Consider the following 13483-nt stretch of genomic DNA (forward strand, 5'->3'; position numbering starts at 1 on the left):
GGGCCTTCCTGCTCAGAGGCGGGGCCTGAAATCAAAGTGGCATCAACAACCCGAGGGGGTGACCATCAGAGGCGCATGGACCCGCCAGCCCCCCAGGCCATCCCCCCCCACCACCGCCGAGCAAAAGAACGTTCATTTCATTTCAACTGCTTCGCAAGGCTGCGGTGTATCCCGAGTCTCCCTCATCCTTGCTCCTGTCTTCTTCCTCGGCGGACCCCTGACACACCACCCCTAGAAAGTGCCACCTCTTCCCTCTCGGCCTCGCTCCCCCGGAGCTGGCCCCTCTGCCACCTTCTGGAGGTGGGTGATGGACCATCTCTTCCTAAACTGCCTGCCCCCAGAGCCCCACGTGGATAAACCAGAAGCTAAAAGAGGGGGCAAAGCTATCAAGAACCATAATAAAAACCCCACATTGCATGCGTGTGTTTTCTCATCACTTGCTCTTTTTCCTGTTTTGACTCATTAATAAGCCTACTGGGTGCAGACGTAGGACCCATCAAAGTCAACGGGGAACAAAGAGGCCCAGATACAAAAGTCAGACTCGCTCCGTCTTCAGCTCATCAGAACACACGATTCCATGAGCAGGCCGGCGAAAGGCACCCAACTCTCATTCATCTGTTTGTTCAACCAGTGTCTGCTGACTGCATCCTAGGTGCCTGTTGTGGGGAGGATCGATGTCGGCAGAAAAGGTCCCCCTGCCTTCCCACCGCTCAGACAGGGAGGCAGAAACAGCCCAGAAGGATCAGCCAGAGGGCAAGCCTTTAAGCCCAGAGGTAGACCTGTGAAAGAACTGGAGGTAGAAGTCAAGGGCAGGGTGGCAGGAGTCAGGGCTAGTGGCTACAGTGACAGGCAGGGTGGCTCGGGTCAAGGACAGGGTGGTTGGGGTCAAGGGCAGGGTGGCTGGGGTCAAGGGCAGACGGCTAACTTTAAAGGAAGGCCCAGGGGCGGCCATGCGAGGCAGCTGGGTTTATGCTAAGGGGATGGAGAAGCATGCAGGGCTTCAAGGCGGGGGTGTCGGTTCCTGTTACTGTTCTAAAGAGGACCACTCTGGCTGCGGGATGGAGCATGGGAGGGGCTGGGAAGCAAGCCCGGTAGGAAGCTGAGGCAGTCTTCTAGGAGAGCGACCCAGAGTGGTGACAGTAGGGGCAGGAGGATGACCCACTCCAGAACGGGTCTCTGAGGCGCCCTGTGGCGGCTTCCGGCTTGAGCCAGTCGCTCAGCGTGTGGACGACAGGATAGGGGCTGGGAGGGCCGAGTTCACACGTGGACCCGCCACGCTGGACGTCGCAGGTGAGGATGCGGGGGCAGAGGGAAAGGAAGCGGTGGGCACACCTGGGAACTGTCAGCACACAGAACCTGACAGTTCTGCTCTGATGATTTTGACAGAAAAGAGCAAGTGAGCAAAAAAAAAAAAGAAAACCTGAGTTGAGTGCAGCCCGCAAAGCATTCAAGAATGGCACACATCACTCAGAGGGCATGGGGCAAGCCACCACGGTCCCACCAGCTCTGAAGAAACATCCCATTTTTGAAAGCAGAAAGATCTCGAAGCTTGCTACAGGTAAACTGAGAACGCTGGCGAGGGTAGCCACGCCAACAGCTCTGAAGCCAGTTATCGAGGTTCTGAGATCCTCCCGGGGCCTCCAGGTTAATTTTTTTGGGGGGAGGGGAGATAAGCCCTGAGCTAACATCTGCCACCAATCCTCCTCTTTTTGCTGAGGAAGACTGGCCCTGAGCTAACATCCGTGCCCATCTTCCTCTATTTTATGTGTGGGATGCCTCCCACGGCATGGCTTGCCAAGCGGTGCCATGACCGCACCCGGGATCCGAACCGGTGAACCCCAGGCCACTGAAGTGGAATGTGCTAACTTAACCACTGCACCACCAGGCCGGTTCCCCCAGGTTAATTCTTAATCCTTTCACCCAGCAAAGGCTTCGGAGTAAACAGGAGGCAGAGCTGTGCACGGCACGCATCTTGGCAGATGAAATGATGAGACCGGCGACCCTCTCAACGATTTACAAGATCTGTCAAGGGCTTTATGCAGAACGTGAAGGGATTATTAATGGCCATAGATTAAACAGCAATATAGTGTTTGCAGCCAATTTTCTCCAAAGGTTTGTTTGCTTAGGAACCTGACTTCTGCCAGACAGAGGCAGGCAGACTGAGATTTATAGTCTAAGCGACTTACGGTCACTTTCCAAGAGTAAACAGCCTTGTCAGAACTCTCTGAACTTAACTAAGGATTTATTTGTTTTGATTGATTCAGACTAAGAACCAAATGAAAGAGTCCTGAACGCCCCCAAAATGGACAATTTGGTTTTCTAGTTTCGCAGCAGCCACCACAGCGGTCCTCAGCCAGCCTCTCGCTCTTCCAGCCATACGCGAGGCCTTGCGAACAGGACACGAGCTCGAACGGCTCCCTGTGCAACTCTAACGAGCGAAAATTCCACCACGATCCTGGCAGCCAGAGCCTCGTGCTTAAAAATATTTATATTTTGTAACCCCGCCTCCTGCAGCCATCAGGGAAATGCAAATCAGAACTCCGGCAAAAACCCAGTTCACTCCCACCAGGATGGACGATCCAGTGCTGGCAAGGATGTGGGGAAACCAGAACCCTCAGGCACTGAAGGTGGAGAGGAAAATGGTACAGGCCCTGGGCAAAACAGTCTGGCAATCACTCATAAGGTTATGCACAGAGTTACCACATGACCCAGCTATCCCACTCCTGGGCGTCTGCCCTAAAGAAGTGAAACCATATGTCCACACAAAACCATGGAGGCGGATGTTAACAGCAGAATTATTCATAACCACCAGAATGTGGAAACAACCCAAATGGCCTTACACTGAGGAATGGGTAAATAAAAGGTGGTCTCTCCATATAACAGAACGTTCTTCGGCAATAAAAAGGAATTAAGCCCTGACACCGGCTACGACGTGGGTGAACCTTGAAAACATTCTGCTAAATGAAAGAAGCCAGACACAGAAGGCCACCCATTGAATGCTCCATGTACTTGAAACGCCCACAACAGGCCAACCCACAGAGACAAAAAGCAGAGTAGTGGCTGCCGAGGGCTGGGGGTGATGCCCAAGGAGAGGAGGTTTTCTGTTCGGGGTGACAAAAATGTTCCAAAGTTGACTGCAAACTCCTCCTTTCTCCCCGAGTACGCCCACCCTAGTGTCCATTCACACTGACTCCTGCGAACAATTCTTACCTCGTGGCATTATGAAATTACTGTTAAATTTTTTGGGGGTGGCCTAAGGTATTTCAAAAGAGCTGTTATCTTTTAGCAATACATATTGAAATCTTTACCAATGTAATTTTATCTTTTATGGGCTTCGCTTCAAAATCATGGTGGGGGCCTGGGGCACGGATGGACAGAGGTATGAACTGGCCAGGTGTGAGAACTGGGAAAGCTGGCCAGTGGGTCCGTTATGCTAGTCTCTCTTCTCCTGCATAAGTCTGTGATCTTTTCTAGTCGTTTCTTTTCTTTTTTAAAGATTGGCACCTGGGCTAACAACTGTTGCCAATCTTCCTTTTTTTTTTTTTCTGCTTTATCTTTCTGGGTCCCCCCCGTACAAAGTTGTATATCTTAGTTGCAGGTCCTTCTAGTTGTGGGATGTGGGACACTGCCTCAACGTGGCCTGACGAGCGGTGCCAGTCCGCGCCCAGGATCCGAACCCTGGGCAGCCGCAGCGGAGCGTGTGAACTTAACCACTCGGCCACGGAGCCAGCCCCTCTAGACGTTTCTTAAAATACGTTTAATGAAATAAACACATGTCTGCTGAAGCCGGTGCGAAATCTCAGGCTTGCAGAGCAACTCTCGAAGCTCCCCAGACCCTTCAAGGGCTCCTCTGTGGCCGCCTTCTGGGGAGCACACACATCTCACCCGTCAGCCACACAGATCCGCAATCAAGCATCAGCCGAGAGACAGCCAGGCCCCACAGCCCGCATGGAGAGAAGATCAAATCAGGAGGGGAAGAGGTCTCCAGGGTCGTTGCCGTCCACAACCCTGCCCTGGCACTCATCCACGGGGTCCGCAGCATAGAAACACCTGCTGGACCCACCCACCTCCATCTGGTGCAGTAAGAAAAGAGGGGGAGCAAGGCGGCCTGTCGGTCACACACCCTCTGCCCCGTAGCACCCTCGAAGGGACAGTCACCTCTGCACTGGCACAGAGCACGCACGCCCAGCGCCTACCTTACCCCCAGGAGTGTGTGGCTGCAACCTGACCACACTGCCCTGCCTGTCCCACCTCCCAGCCGCCCTGAAACAGCCACCAGAGTAAGTGATGAAGACACGCCTACCATTGTTCCCCAAAGGCCGGCCTGCAGGGGTCCTAACGTCTCTAAACCTGGGGACCTTTTCCATCAAAGGGAAAGTCAGAGGATAAAGCCATTCGCCCCACCCCGCTCCCCACGGCCCGAAAGGATGGCGTGCTCCCAGACCAGAGTTTGAGCAAACATGGTGAGAATGGTCAGATTTCCTGCTTTGACTGACACATCTCCCCACCAGAAAGCCAACCTGTCCCTCAGGTTGCGACACCTGCTCCAGGAAATCAGGTAAGCTGTCCCCCCACCCCTGCCCCGGTGCTTGCATAAGTGCCTGGAGCTGACCCAGGCCTGGGGCCACCCAGGGGTGCCCTGCCCACAGCGGGCCGACCACACCTGCCTTGTGAACAAACAGCCGCCAGGTGAAGCACCTGGGCTGGGTAGCAGGGGAAGGGGGACCTGCTCCAGGTGGAAGGCAGCCAGCCCTTACTAGGTTCACAGACAGTCAGGGATCACGAGGGCTTCACAAGAGCCCCAGCGAACTTTACTGGGTTAAACACATGCCAAGGCTGTCGTCTGTCTGAAACGGTTTAAATCATGAGATACTGCAAACACAGAAGAGCAGAGAACAGCACCGACGTGCCCCTCCTGGAATGAACAGATAGTCCTATTTTCCCATCTTGACTTGACTGCCCCGTCCCCAAGGCTCCCGTCCCGGCTTGGCCTCCCTGGAGTCCTGGGGCACACCCGCCAGGATGGGCATGCTTGTCTGGTCACTCTGTCATCGCAGCTGGGAACACCAACACACTGAGAGGACAGCCTTGGGGCCACGTGGCAGGCCAGGGCTGTGTGTGGATGGATCCAGGCCACCGACACTGGGCAGCCTCTCCTCTGGATCCCCTCGGCCTTCCGGGATGGCAGCAAAGGGCAGGGCTGGGCCGCAAGGGTCAGGCGAGCAGGCGCCCCTGCCCCGCAAGGCCCCCCGGGGCTGGAGGGGGGCTCTGCTATGTCCTACCCATGGCGTACAACAAAACCGTTGCTCTCCGTGCGCCGGCCCCACCTCCAGTTTCTTCTTCCTCCTGGAGAAGGTCACCAGGCACGTGGACGGTCTTATCAATTTATCAGCTGCTGCCACAGCCCCTCTCTGGCTTCTGAGCTGGGGGTCACCGTTCCTCTTCCGGTCCCTCTGCACCCACAGGGCCTGCCCAAAGCCTTAACTGCTACCTGCGCACACAAGACTCGATGTTTCAGGCTCGTCTCCACCGAGGCCAAGACGAGCCAACGGAAAATGAATCCCGCCATCTTTGCCACCCCCTCTCCACCACCTCTCCTCCTGTAACACGGCCACTGCCCGCCACGCCTGGGCACGGACAGGCTAAGGATTCCTCACCCTCGTGCTGGGTACCGGCACCAGAACCTGCTGATTTAGAAAGGTATGCTGGCCCCCGTCCCAGTACCACCTGGGCACCCATCTACCTAGGCAGAGAGAGGCGACTTCCCCCAGGACTACGTGTACGCGGCATGACCGCTGGGACCCGCCAGCACAGCAGAGCATGCACCTGCGCCCCAAGCTCTCGGATGGATGGCCAGAGGAGAGGACACACATACTGGCAGGAAAAGCAGAGAAGAGAAGGGGAGAGAAAGGATGCAAAGAAGAAATGAGAAGAGAAAATAGAGACGGATGCAAAGGGAGCTGAACTCTCTCTTCTGTCATTCACCGTCCCCTCAAATCATCATTGAGCGACTCCTGGAGACCCTTTGGGAGAGAACTCTAAACTGGACAAAACAGTGACAGCAGAAGCACCGTGTGGGAACAGGCTGGCTGCTCCTCCCCTAGAAGGGCTGGCTGGGTGATGAGAGAAAGCCCCTCGGGGACAGACAGCTCACAGGTAAACTGGAGGTGGCTACTGGTAGCAGCACCCACCCAGCTGCTGGGGCGATGTCCAGAAAGTCATGCAACGTGCTGAAGACAGGAGCCCCCCCTGTCTGAGATCTGGGACGTCGAGGGGCTGCAGATCCGTCTATTCTCCCCGGCTGTAGGAAACCACCTCCGGCTGCGCCAGGGGGAGCGTGCCCCCCAAGAGCCGCAGCTGACAGAGAGCTCACCAACCTCCCAGCCTGGAACCCCCCCTGGGATGCAGAAGCGCCCAGGCTGAGCATGGGAAGCACACCATGGTGCTGCTTTAGAAACCGTGAGGGCCACTAACAGAGAGAGATTCTCCAAGGTCCGCAGCAGAACACTTAAGCATCTTATGCTAATCGGCTCTCGGAAAAACGCAGGGACCCAGAACAAGACGTTCCAACTGAGAACGACGACCTATTTATCACAATTTGCAAAAATTCACACCTCTGGTCTCTTACGTGGCTGTTCTCCGGGTCACCTCGGCCTCAGCCAGGCCCACCAGCCATGACCATCTGCCTGCTAACTCAACTCACAGCTGGGAGGCCTTCTGGTCTTTTCGATTTCTATCTCCTCCGTGCTTCACATCTAGCTTTAAGCTCCCCTGTCCCAGGGGCCCACCTTTGAACACACATTCCCAAAGCACACGCACAGTTCCACCGGTTCCTTGTAGCAATTGTGCCTGCACTTGCCGCCATATGACTTTCACTTGTAAGTTATTCGCTTACCCTCCCAAACTAAGCTGTAAGCTTCTCAGGGACATGAATCCGTGTTTAATTCTCTGAATCGAAGCATGGGGCCCACTGACAGTTCTGCAATGCCGAATGTCAAGTGAACAATGTGGGGGGGCGGCGACGTTGCAGCATCTCCTTCAATTTTGCTAAGATAACCTTAATTATAATAACTTTGCCCAATGCCTCCTCCGCAAATCCTTAGCCCATAAGTTGGGCTGTACTTTTTCAAACGTGTTCACATTGTCCTCTTTCTCCACAATCAATTCCTTTTAACCAAAAACCTTTCACCTCGGAGGTAAGTGACCTGCGCGTCATAACACTGGCCACGTCATCAGGGAGCCACTCGTAAGAGGGGTCCCGTTCCCCTCAAGGAGAAGACCCTGTCCTCTCGCCAACAGGGGCCGCACTGCCCTCCTGCAGTGCGGTACCCCCCCCCATCCCTCCCGGCCACCCAGGTTTGGCGACAGGTGGCAGGCTAAGGAGAGGAGATGAAAGGTCATCATGACACAAAGAGCAGCGCAGCTTTCAAAACAAGCCCTGGGGGGAAACTGAGATGTGGAAATCACTTCCATAATATACAACAAACAATAAAGCTTGCCATGTGACAGCAGACTAAAACGGTCTTTAGGGCAACCAAGATATGGAACCAAATTACGAGCCTGTAAGAAGTCTCTCACCATAGGCTTGAAATCAATAGATAAGTAGAGAGATCCGTAGGTGAGCAGGTAGATACACGTGTAGGTAGGTGGGTGGGGAGACAGACAGACGGATACATAAGGCGCACAGATGAATGTCTGTGCTACTAACAACCAAGGTACAAACTCTTCCTCCCACCAGTCTCTGGCATATGCCCGACAATGTGATCCGGATTTCACCTTCATTAACCCATTTCATTTCCACTAGAACCCTAGGAAACGGGGACTATTGCTATCTCCATTTACTGATGAGAAGACCAAGGCTTGGATGTCAAGGAATTTGCCCCAAGGTCACAGCCTGCAAACAGCAGAGCTGGGGGCCAGCCCCAGCTCCAACTCGGCACTCACGTTCTTACTTATCAAGTGAAGTGGTTAAGTATTCGGCAAAAAGTTCCACTTAAGATTCCTACAGTTGCATCACAGATGTAAAATTAGGTCACCCCGTTGTAACCAAAAGGATGTGACTGCTGCCGGCAATAAAACTATAGTAACTACAAACACGACGGGTGCCAACTCTAAAATTATTCGCGCGACCCAGTCTTCCCGCCAGAATTGCACAATTCAGTCGCATACAGGAGCTGGCCCTGCCCGCTATTAAAATGCAGCCACCAGTGGCCCATCTCATCTAGCGGTCAACAACTGTGCTCGAAATCCTCTGAGAAAAGGGCGCCCGCAGGAAGGCACAGCTTAGCGCAGCTGGACTAGCAGGCAGGGTCTCCAGGAGCACAGGCTGGAGCTGTCATCGGGGAGAAAGAGCGAGTCTGGATGACAGCGGGGCGCCGCTCCTGGAAAAAGTCTGGAGTGAAGACACCGCAGCAGGCAGAGAATGTGCAGCAGCATCTTTAGCGGAGGGTGAAAAAGTTATCTTATCATCTACAACATACTCTTCCAGTCTGGTGACCAACACCTGGGAGAGTGCTGCTTGGCTAAACAAAGCCAGTGTTGTTCTTCAGGACTGGCTCCACCTTGGGGAAACCACATTTCCGCCATGAGTGACTATCAAGGTGGCACCCAGGCTGGCCTCAGCGCTGCCATCCCGGGAACTGAAAGGAAAGCATTAGGAAAGTTCCGGAAGGGCATCACCAGCCCAGGGGTTTCCCTGAGACCTGCATGTGCGGCAAGGTTCCTGACTCTTCTCAGGTCCCCCACTGTGCTTTGGCACTTAGTATTCCTGCCATTATGCTGCTGGTTCGGGTGAGAACTTCAGTGCAGGCAAAACTTGGCAAGAACGGGAAGCAGAAACAGCTCCTCTCCACCCCCGCGAGGCACACACCCTCTTTGTCCGAGCCACATCCTTACTCACTTGCAGACGTGATTCTCTGTAATTGTGCTCTTTTTCAGCACAATTGTGTGTTTCGCCAGTAAGCATGTATGCAAATACAAATTACTATTTCCCTAACCTCAGGAGGCACCTTAGAAGTGAAACTGTGCCAGTCAAAACTCACTTTATGGGGCCGGCCCAGTGGCACAGCGGTTAAGTGCACGCGTTCCACTTCGACCGGGGTTCGCCAGTTTGGATCCCAGGTGCAGACGTGGCACCACTTGGCAAAAGCCATGTTATGGTAGGCGTCCTACATATAAATTAGAGGAAGATGGGCATGGATGTTAGCTCAGGGCCAGTCTTCCTCAGCAAAAAGAGGAGGATTGGTGGCAGATGTTAGCTCAGGGCTACTCTTCCTCAAAAAAAAAAAGAAAAACTCACTTGTGTTTCTGCGAGGGCTTCACGTACAAGAAAAGCACAGGAACCTTCATTTACGAAGGGCTGGATCTTGAATGCATGACTGCGCATTCAATCTTTGCATGATTGAAACCGGCCCACGGCGAACTTCATGCGGTGAAGTCTATCGTAACAAACCATTCAGGTGTACAGGGTCAATGTGCTCAGTCAAGGCAGGTCATTCAGTGAATTCTGAAGCATTACACTTTTCTTCTACAGCTTGCAAAAAACAACACAGCTTCTGCCTACCCAGGTACTGTAAAAATAAAGCAAATTCAAATGTCACCCTTACAGCGCACCACGTCAACAAGTAATGGCTAATAGATAAATACAGAGAAATGCGATCCTAGCAAGAAAAAGAACTGGGGGAAAGGTCATTGAGGGTCAGATTTTTGCAAAGAAAATACAGAACGTCTTGGCAGGCCCCGATTAGCTGCACTATCTATTCTGGTGTTTTCTCTGGACGCGGTCCCAGAAGGACCTGCCTCCAGGGAACAAGCAAGGACTGCTGGGAGACGCATGCATCCACCCCAGAGATCCCGGACCCTTCCCTCGTACCAGGATGCTGTTCCCACAGACGTTCCTAAAACCACGGGTGGGTGCCCTGTATCTCCCACGCACGCTCTTCACCTTTGCAGCCAGAAGTGCAAATGAGCTCGTCAAACCACACATTCCAATTCGGGGACTGCCGAACCCACTCGTCCCCATAAAACCCACCTGCAGCCACGGCAGTGTTTGTCAGAACCTCTATTCGTTTCACACCCTCAAAACTATTCTCACATCTGGCCTCTTGCTGGATCCTCCTAAAACCCCTGTGAGGCAGAACAGACATCAGAGACACCGCCTTACAAAAGAGGAAATGGAGACCCAGAAATGTGCCCGGTGGATTCAGCCCAATGACATCCAGCAGGCGCGGAGGTGATGGGAACACACAGGCCCGCGGCCTGCGCCGTGTCTGAGAAGCAGCCTGGAAAAGGGAGGGAGCACAAGCTTTGCAGAACACAGATCCGGGTTCGAATTCCAGCTCTGCCGCTTTCTCAGACGTGTGCAAGGCCTTGAGCAAATGTCACCAGCTTTTGTAGGACCTGTTTCCCGGCAGATAAAGTATGCACGATACCCGGCCCTCACGTCAATTGAAGGAGAGCGCATGACAGGCCCCACAAAGCGGCACGGCTTTATTTAACACAGGAACACGTTCTTTTTACCCTCCCAACCTCAGCCACCTGCTGCCAGATGGTCCTCCAAGAACGTGGGTCTCCATCCTTCCTCTTTCCACTGCCCCTCGCCAGCATCTGATACCCTGGCCAGTTGTCTCTGACACTTAACTCTCAGCAGCGTGGCTGACTTATTTTGAACATACCTTATTGTGCCTCACATCGCACAACAGGGTCTGTTTGAAAAACCAAAACTCTGCGCGTTAGATCTTTTTAAGGACCATAGAGCTGACACTCGGGAAAAACCAGTGATAAATGCATAATTTTATAAATGAAGAATTATTCCACAGAAAGCAACGTTTGAGTTGGAGCATATGACAATTTCTCAAAAGCAAGGTTATTTTGTGCTTGCTTTTAATACATGTTATTTTTAACAGAAAAGGAGAATTCTAAAGAGAGAATTAATCTCTTAACTTGACCCCTCAGACACCCAATGACTCTCTCCTCATGGAGCATACCCCTTACCAAGGTGTCATAACACAACGTGCTGGGGCTGGCCCGGCAGCGCAGCGGTTAAGTGCACATGTTCCGCTTCGGTGGCCCAGGGTTCGCTGGTTCGGATCCTGGGTGTGGACACGGCACCGCTTGGCAAAAGCCATGCCGTGGTAGGCGTCCCACGTATAAAGTAGAGGCAGATGGGTACGGATGTTAGCTCAGGGCCAGTCCTCCTCAGCAAAAAGAGGACTGGTAGCACTTAGCTCAGGGCTAATCTTCCTCAAAAAGATAAAAAATAACACAACGTGCTGAATGCTGTGCTGGGGATCAAGAGCCATGGAAGAGGAAGGCAGGACTGGTGGGAGAAGGGGCCACTGACCCCTTGACCTGGGGAAGGAATGAGCTTGCCGGTGTCCACTCCAGAAGTCCTTGACCACAGCTATAAGGTGAAGCAAGGTGCACAGAGAGGAAGGACCCAGCAGCTCCCTCTGCTCCGTGCTTCCTTCCCAGGAACTCCCCATGCCCCGAAGGACCCCCCCACCCCCACCCCAAAGCAGCAGCAGTCCAGGCGAGAAAGGGCGTTCAAACTTCCTGTTGCTCATTCAACAGACATCCGAATGCCTACTCCAGCTCACAGAAATGGGAAGGAAGGTGAGTTTAAGAGCCATTTAGGAAGCAGAAGTAGCCAGTGAGGCTTAGGGGACAGCTGGGAAGAATCTAGATTTAGTTTCCTGGGATGGGTGCCGTGTCAAGAGTATGGAAGGGGTGGCCCGGTGGCGCAGCGGTTAAGTTCGCATATTCCACTTCTTGGCGGCCCGGGGTTTGCCGGTTCGGATCCCGGGTGTGGACATGGCACTGCTTGGCAAAAGCCATGCTGTGGGAGGCGTCCCACATATAAAGTAGAGAAAGACGGGCACGGATGTCAGCTCAGGGCCAGTCTTCCTCAGCAAAAAGAGGAGGATTGGCAGTAGTCAGCTCACAGCTAATCTTCCTCAAAAAAAAAAAAAAAAGGGTATGGAAGATCCCTTTTTAGGCAAAGAACTCGGAGTCCTCCAATGGGTTGATCATTCTTGGGAAGCAGAAGAGCAGCCGCCCTATTTCCCGACCCTCCACAGGGCGACTACCTTACTCTACACCCTGGAGACGCAAACCTCACTTGGCAGCACAACTTCTTTCAATTATTAACTTCCAAGAACATTCCTGGGCGTAAAAACAACCCACATAGGGGCTGGCCCCGTGGCCGAGTGGTTAAGTTCCCGTGCTCCGCCGCAGGCGGCCCAGTGTTTCGTTGGTTCGAATCCTGGGTGTGGACACAGCACTGCTCATCAAACCATGCTGAGGCAGCGTCCCACATGCCACAACTAGAAGGACCCACAACGAAGAATATACAACTACGTGCTGGGGGGCTTTGGGGAGAAAAAGGAAAAAATAAAATCTTTAAAAAACAAACAAACAAACAAACAACCCACACAAAAGTAAAGGGGGGATTTTCCACAGAACTGAGGCTCCCGGGGACCTTAGCCAGAAAGGTCAAGTTGGTCTCAGCCCAGGACCAGCGGAAAACCTAACGTCCACCCGATGTTTGCTAGCAGTAAAAGGTGAAGTTCATCAACCGGAAACAAAATAATCGGAAATCAACAAGCACAAAACATCCCTTACAGATTCTTTTTAAAACATGCCCTGTTCATCCTAGGCTATTTCTAGAACCATCGAAGAAGCTACTAATAGTGCTGGCTTCGGCAGAGGGAAACTGAGTGAGGAGGTCACCTCTGCACCCCTGTATGCACTCTCCCCCCGTTTCCGTTTGCACCATGCGCCTGTATTATTGGGGAACAGAAAAGTCCTCGCAGGAAAGGCTCAAGACTGGCTCAAGCCATTCAAAGAACGTTAGAGGCCCCGTGCAAGCATGAGACACGGAATCTCCGAAACACACAAGCCTGAACCACAATTCTATTCTGAAAAGTACCAATTCTTCTGGAATTCAATTTCAGGCTTCCACCGGCAGCACAGCTCTGGCCTGCCAATAACCACCATGCAGAGTGACTAAACACTTTTTCCAACAAAGGAAAAAAGGCACCGGATCAAACTGCAGAAGCAGCCCCGGAACGGGTGCGCGTTCTTGCCCTCCCACCTCCGCGCCGCCTTTCGACTTCAGGCTGCGTCTTTTCATTGTTCGCTCGGAACTCCTCCTGTCCCCTGGGCCACCGCCAGCAACTGCGGCCGGCACGCCCCGCCCCCGCCCCCGCCCCGCGCCTCCCCCCGCGGGCGTCACGTGACGCCCGAGAAAAGTAGGGGAAAGGTTACGGCGAGCCCCGACCCCGGCCTGGCGCGTCCCGGGCGCTCAGATCCTGTTCCACCGGCAGTGCCCGGAGAGACCTTCCGGAGCGAGCTGGCGCGTCGCCGGCCCTGCCACCCCGGCGTCAGCGGGCGAAACGCGGTGCCTGTTCCTGGGGAAGGCCGAGCCCTGCGTGGCCAACCTTGGGGACACTTAAGAGCAGAGGGCGCCTGAGGACATTCCACG

The 13483-nt window shown here is 53.6% G+C and overlaps 1 protein-coding gene across 4 annotated transcripts in view; it reads right to left on the bottom strand.

The window, feature by feature from the left end:
- CPT1A (carnitine palmitoyltransferase 1A) overlaps positions 1 to 13483 on the bottom strand; it is a 63024-nt gene that overhangs the window by 47474 nt on the left and 2067 nt on the right. The window contains exon 2 of one of the 4 annotated variants that reach the window (XM_023653766.2): positions 9299 to 9569. In XM_023653766.2, coding sequence (XP_023509534.2) covers positions 9299 to 9348 — 50 coding nt within the window. In that variant the 5' untranslated portion in view covers positions 9349 to 9569. 4 annotated transcript variants of the gene reach the window in all.

Source organism: Equus caballus, chromosome 12 (assembly GCF_041296265.1).
Source record: "Equus caballus isolate H_3958 breed thoroughbred chromosome 12, TB-T2T, whole genome shotgun sequence".
NCBI lineage: Eukaryota > Metazoa > Chordata > Mammalia > Perissodactyla > Equidae > Equus > Equus caballus.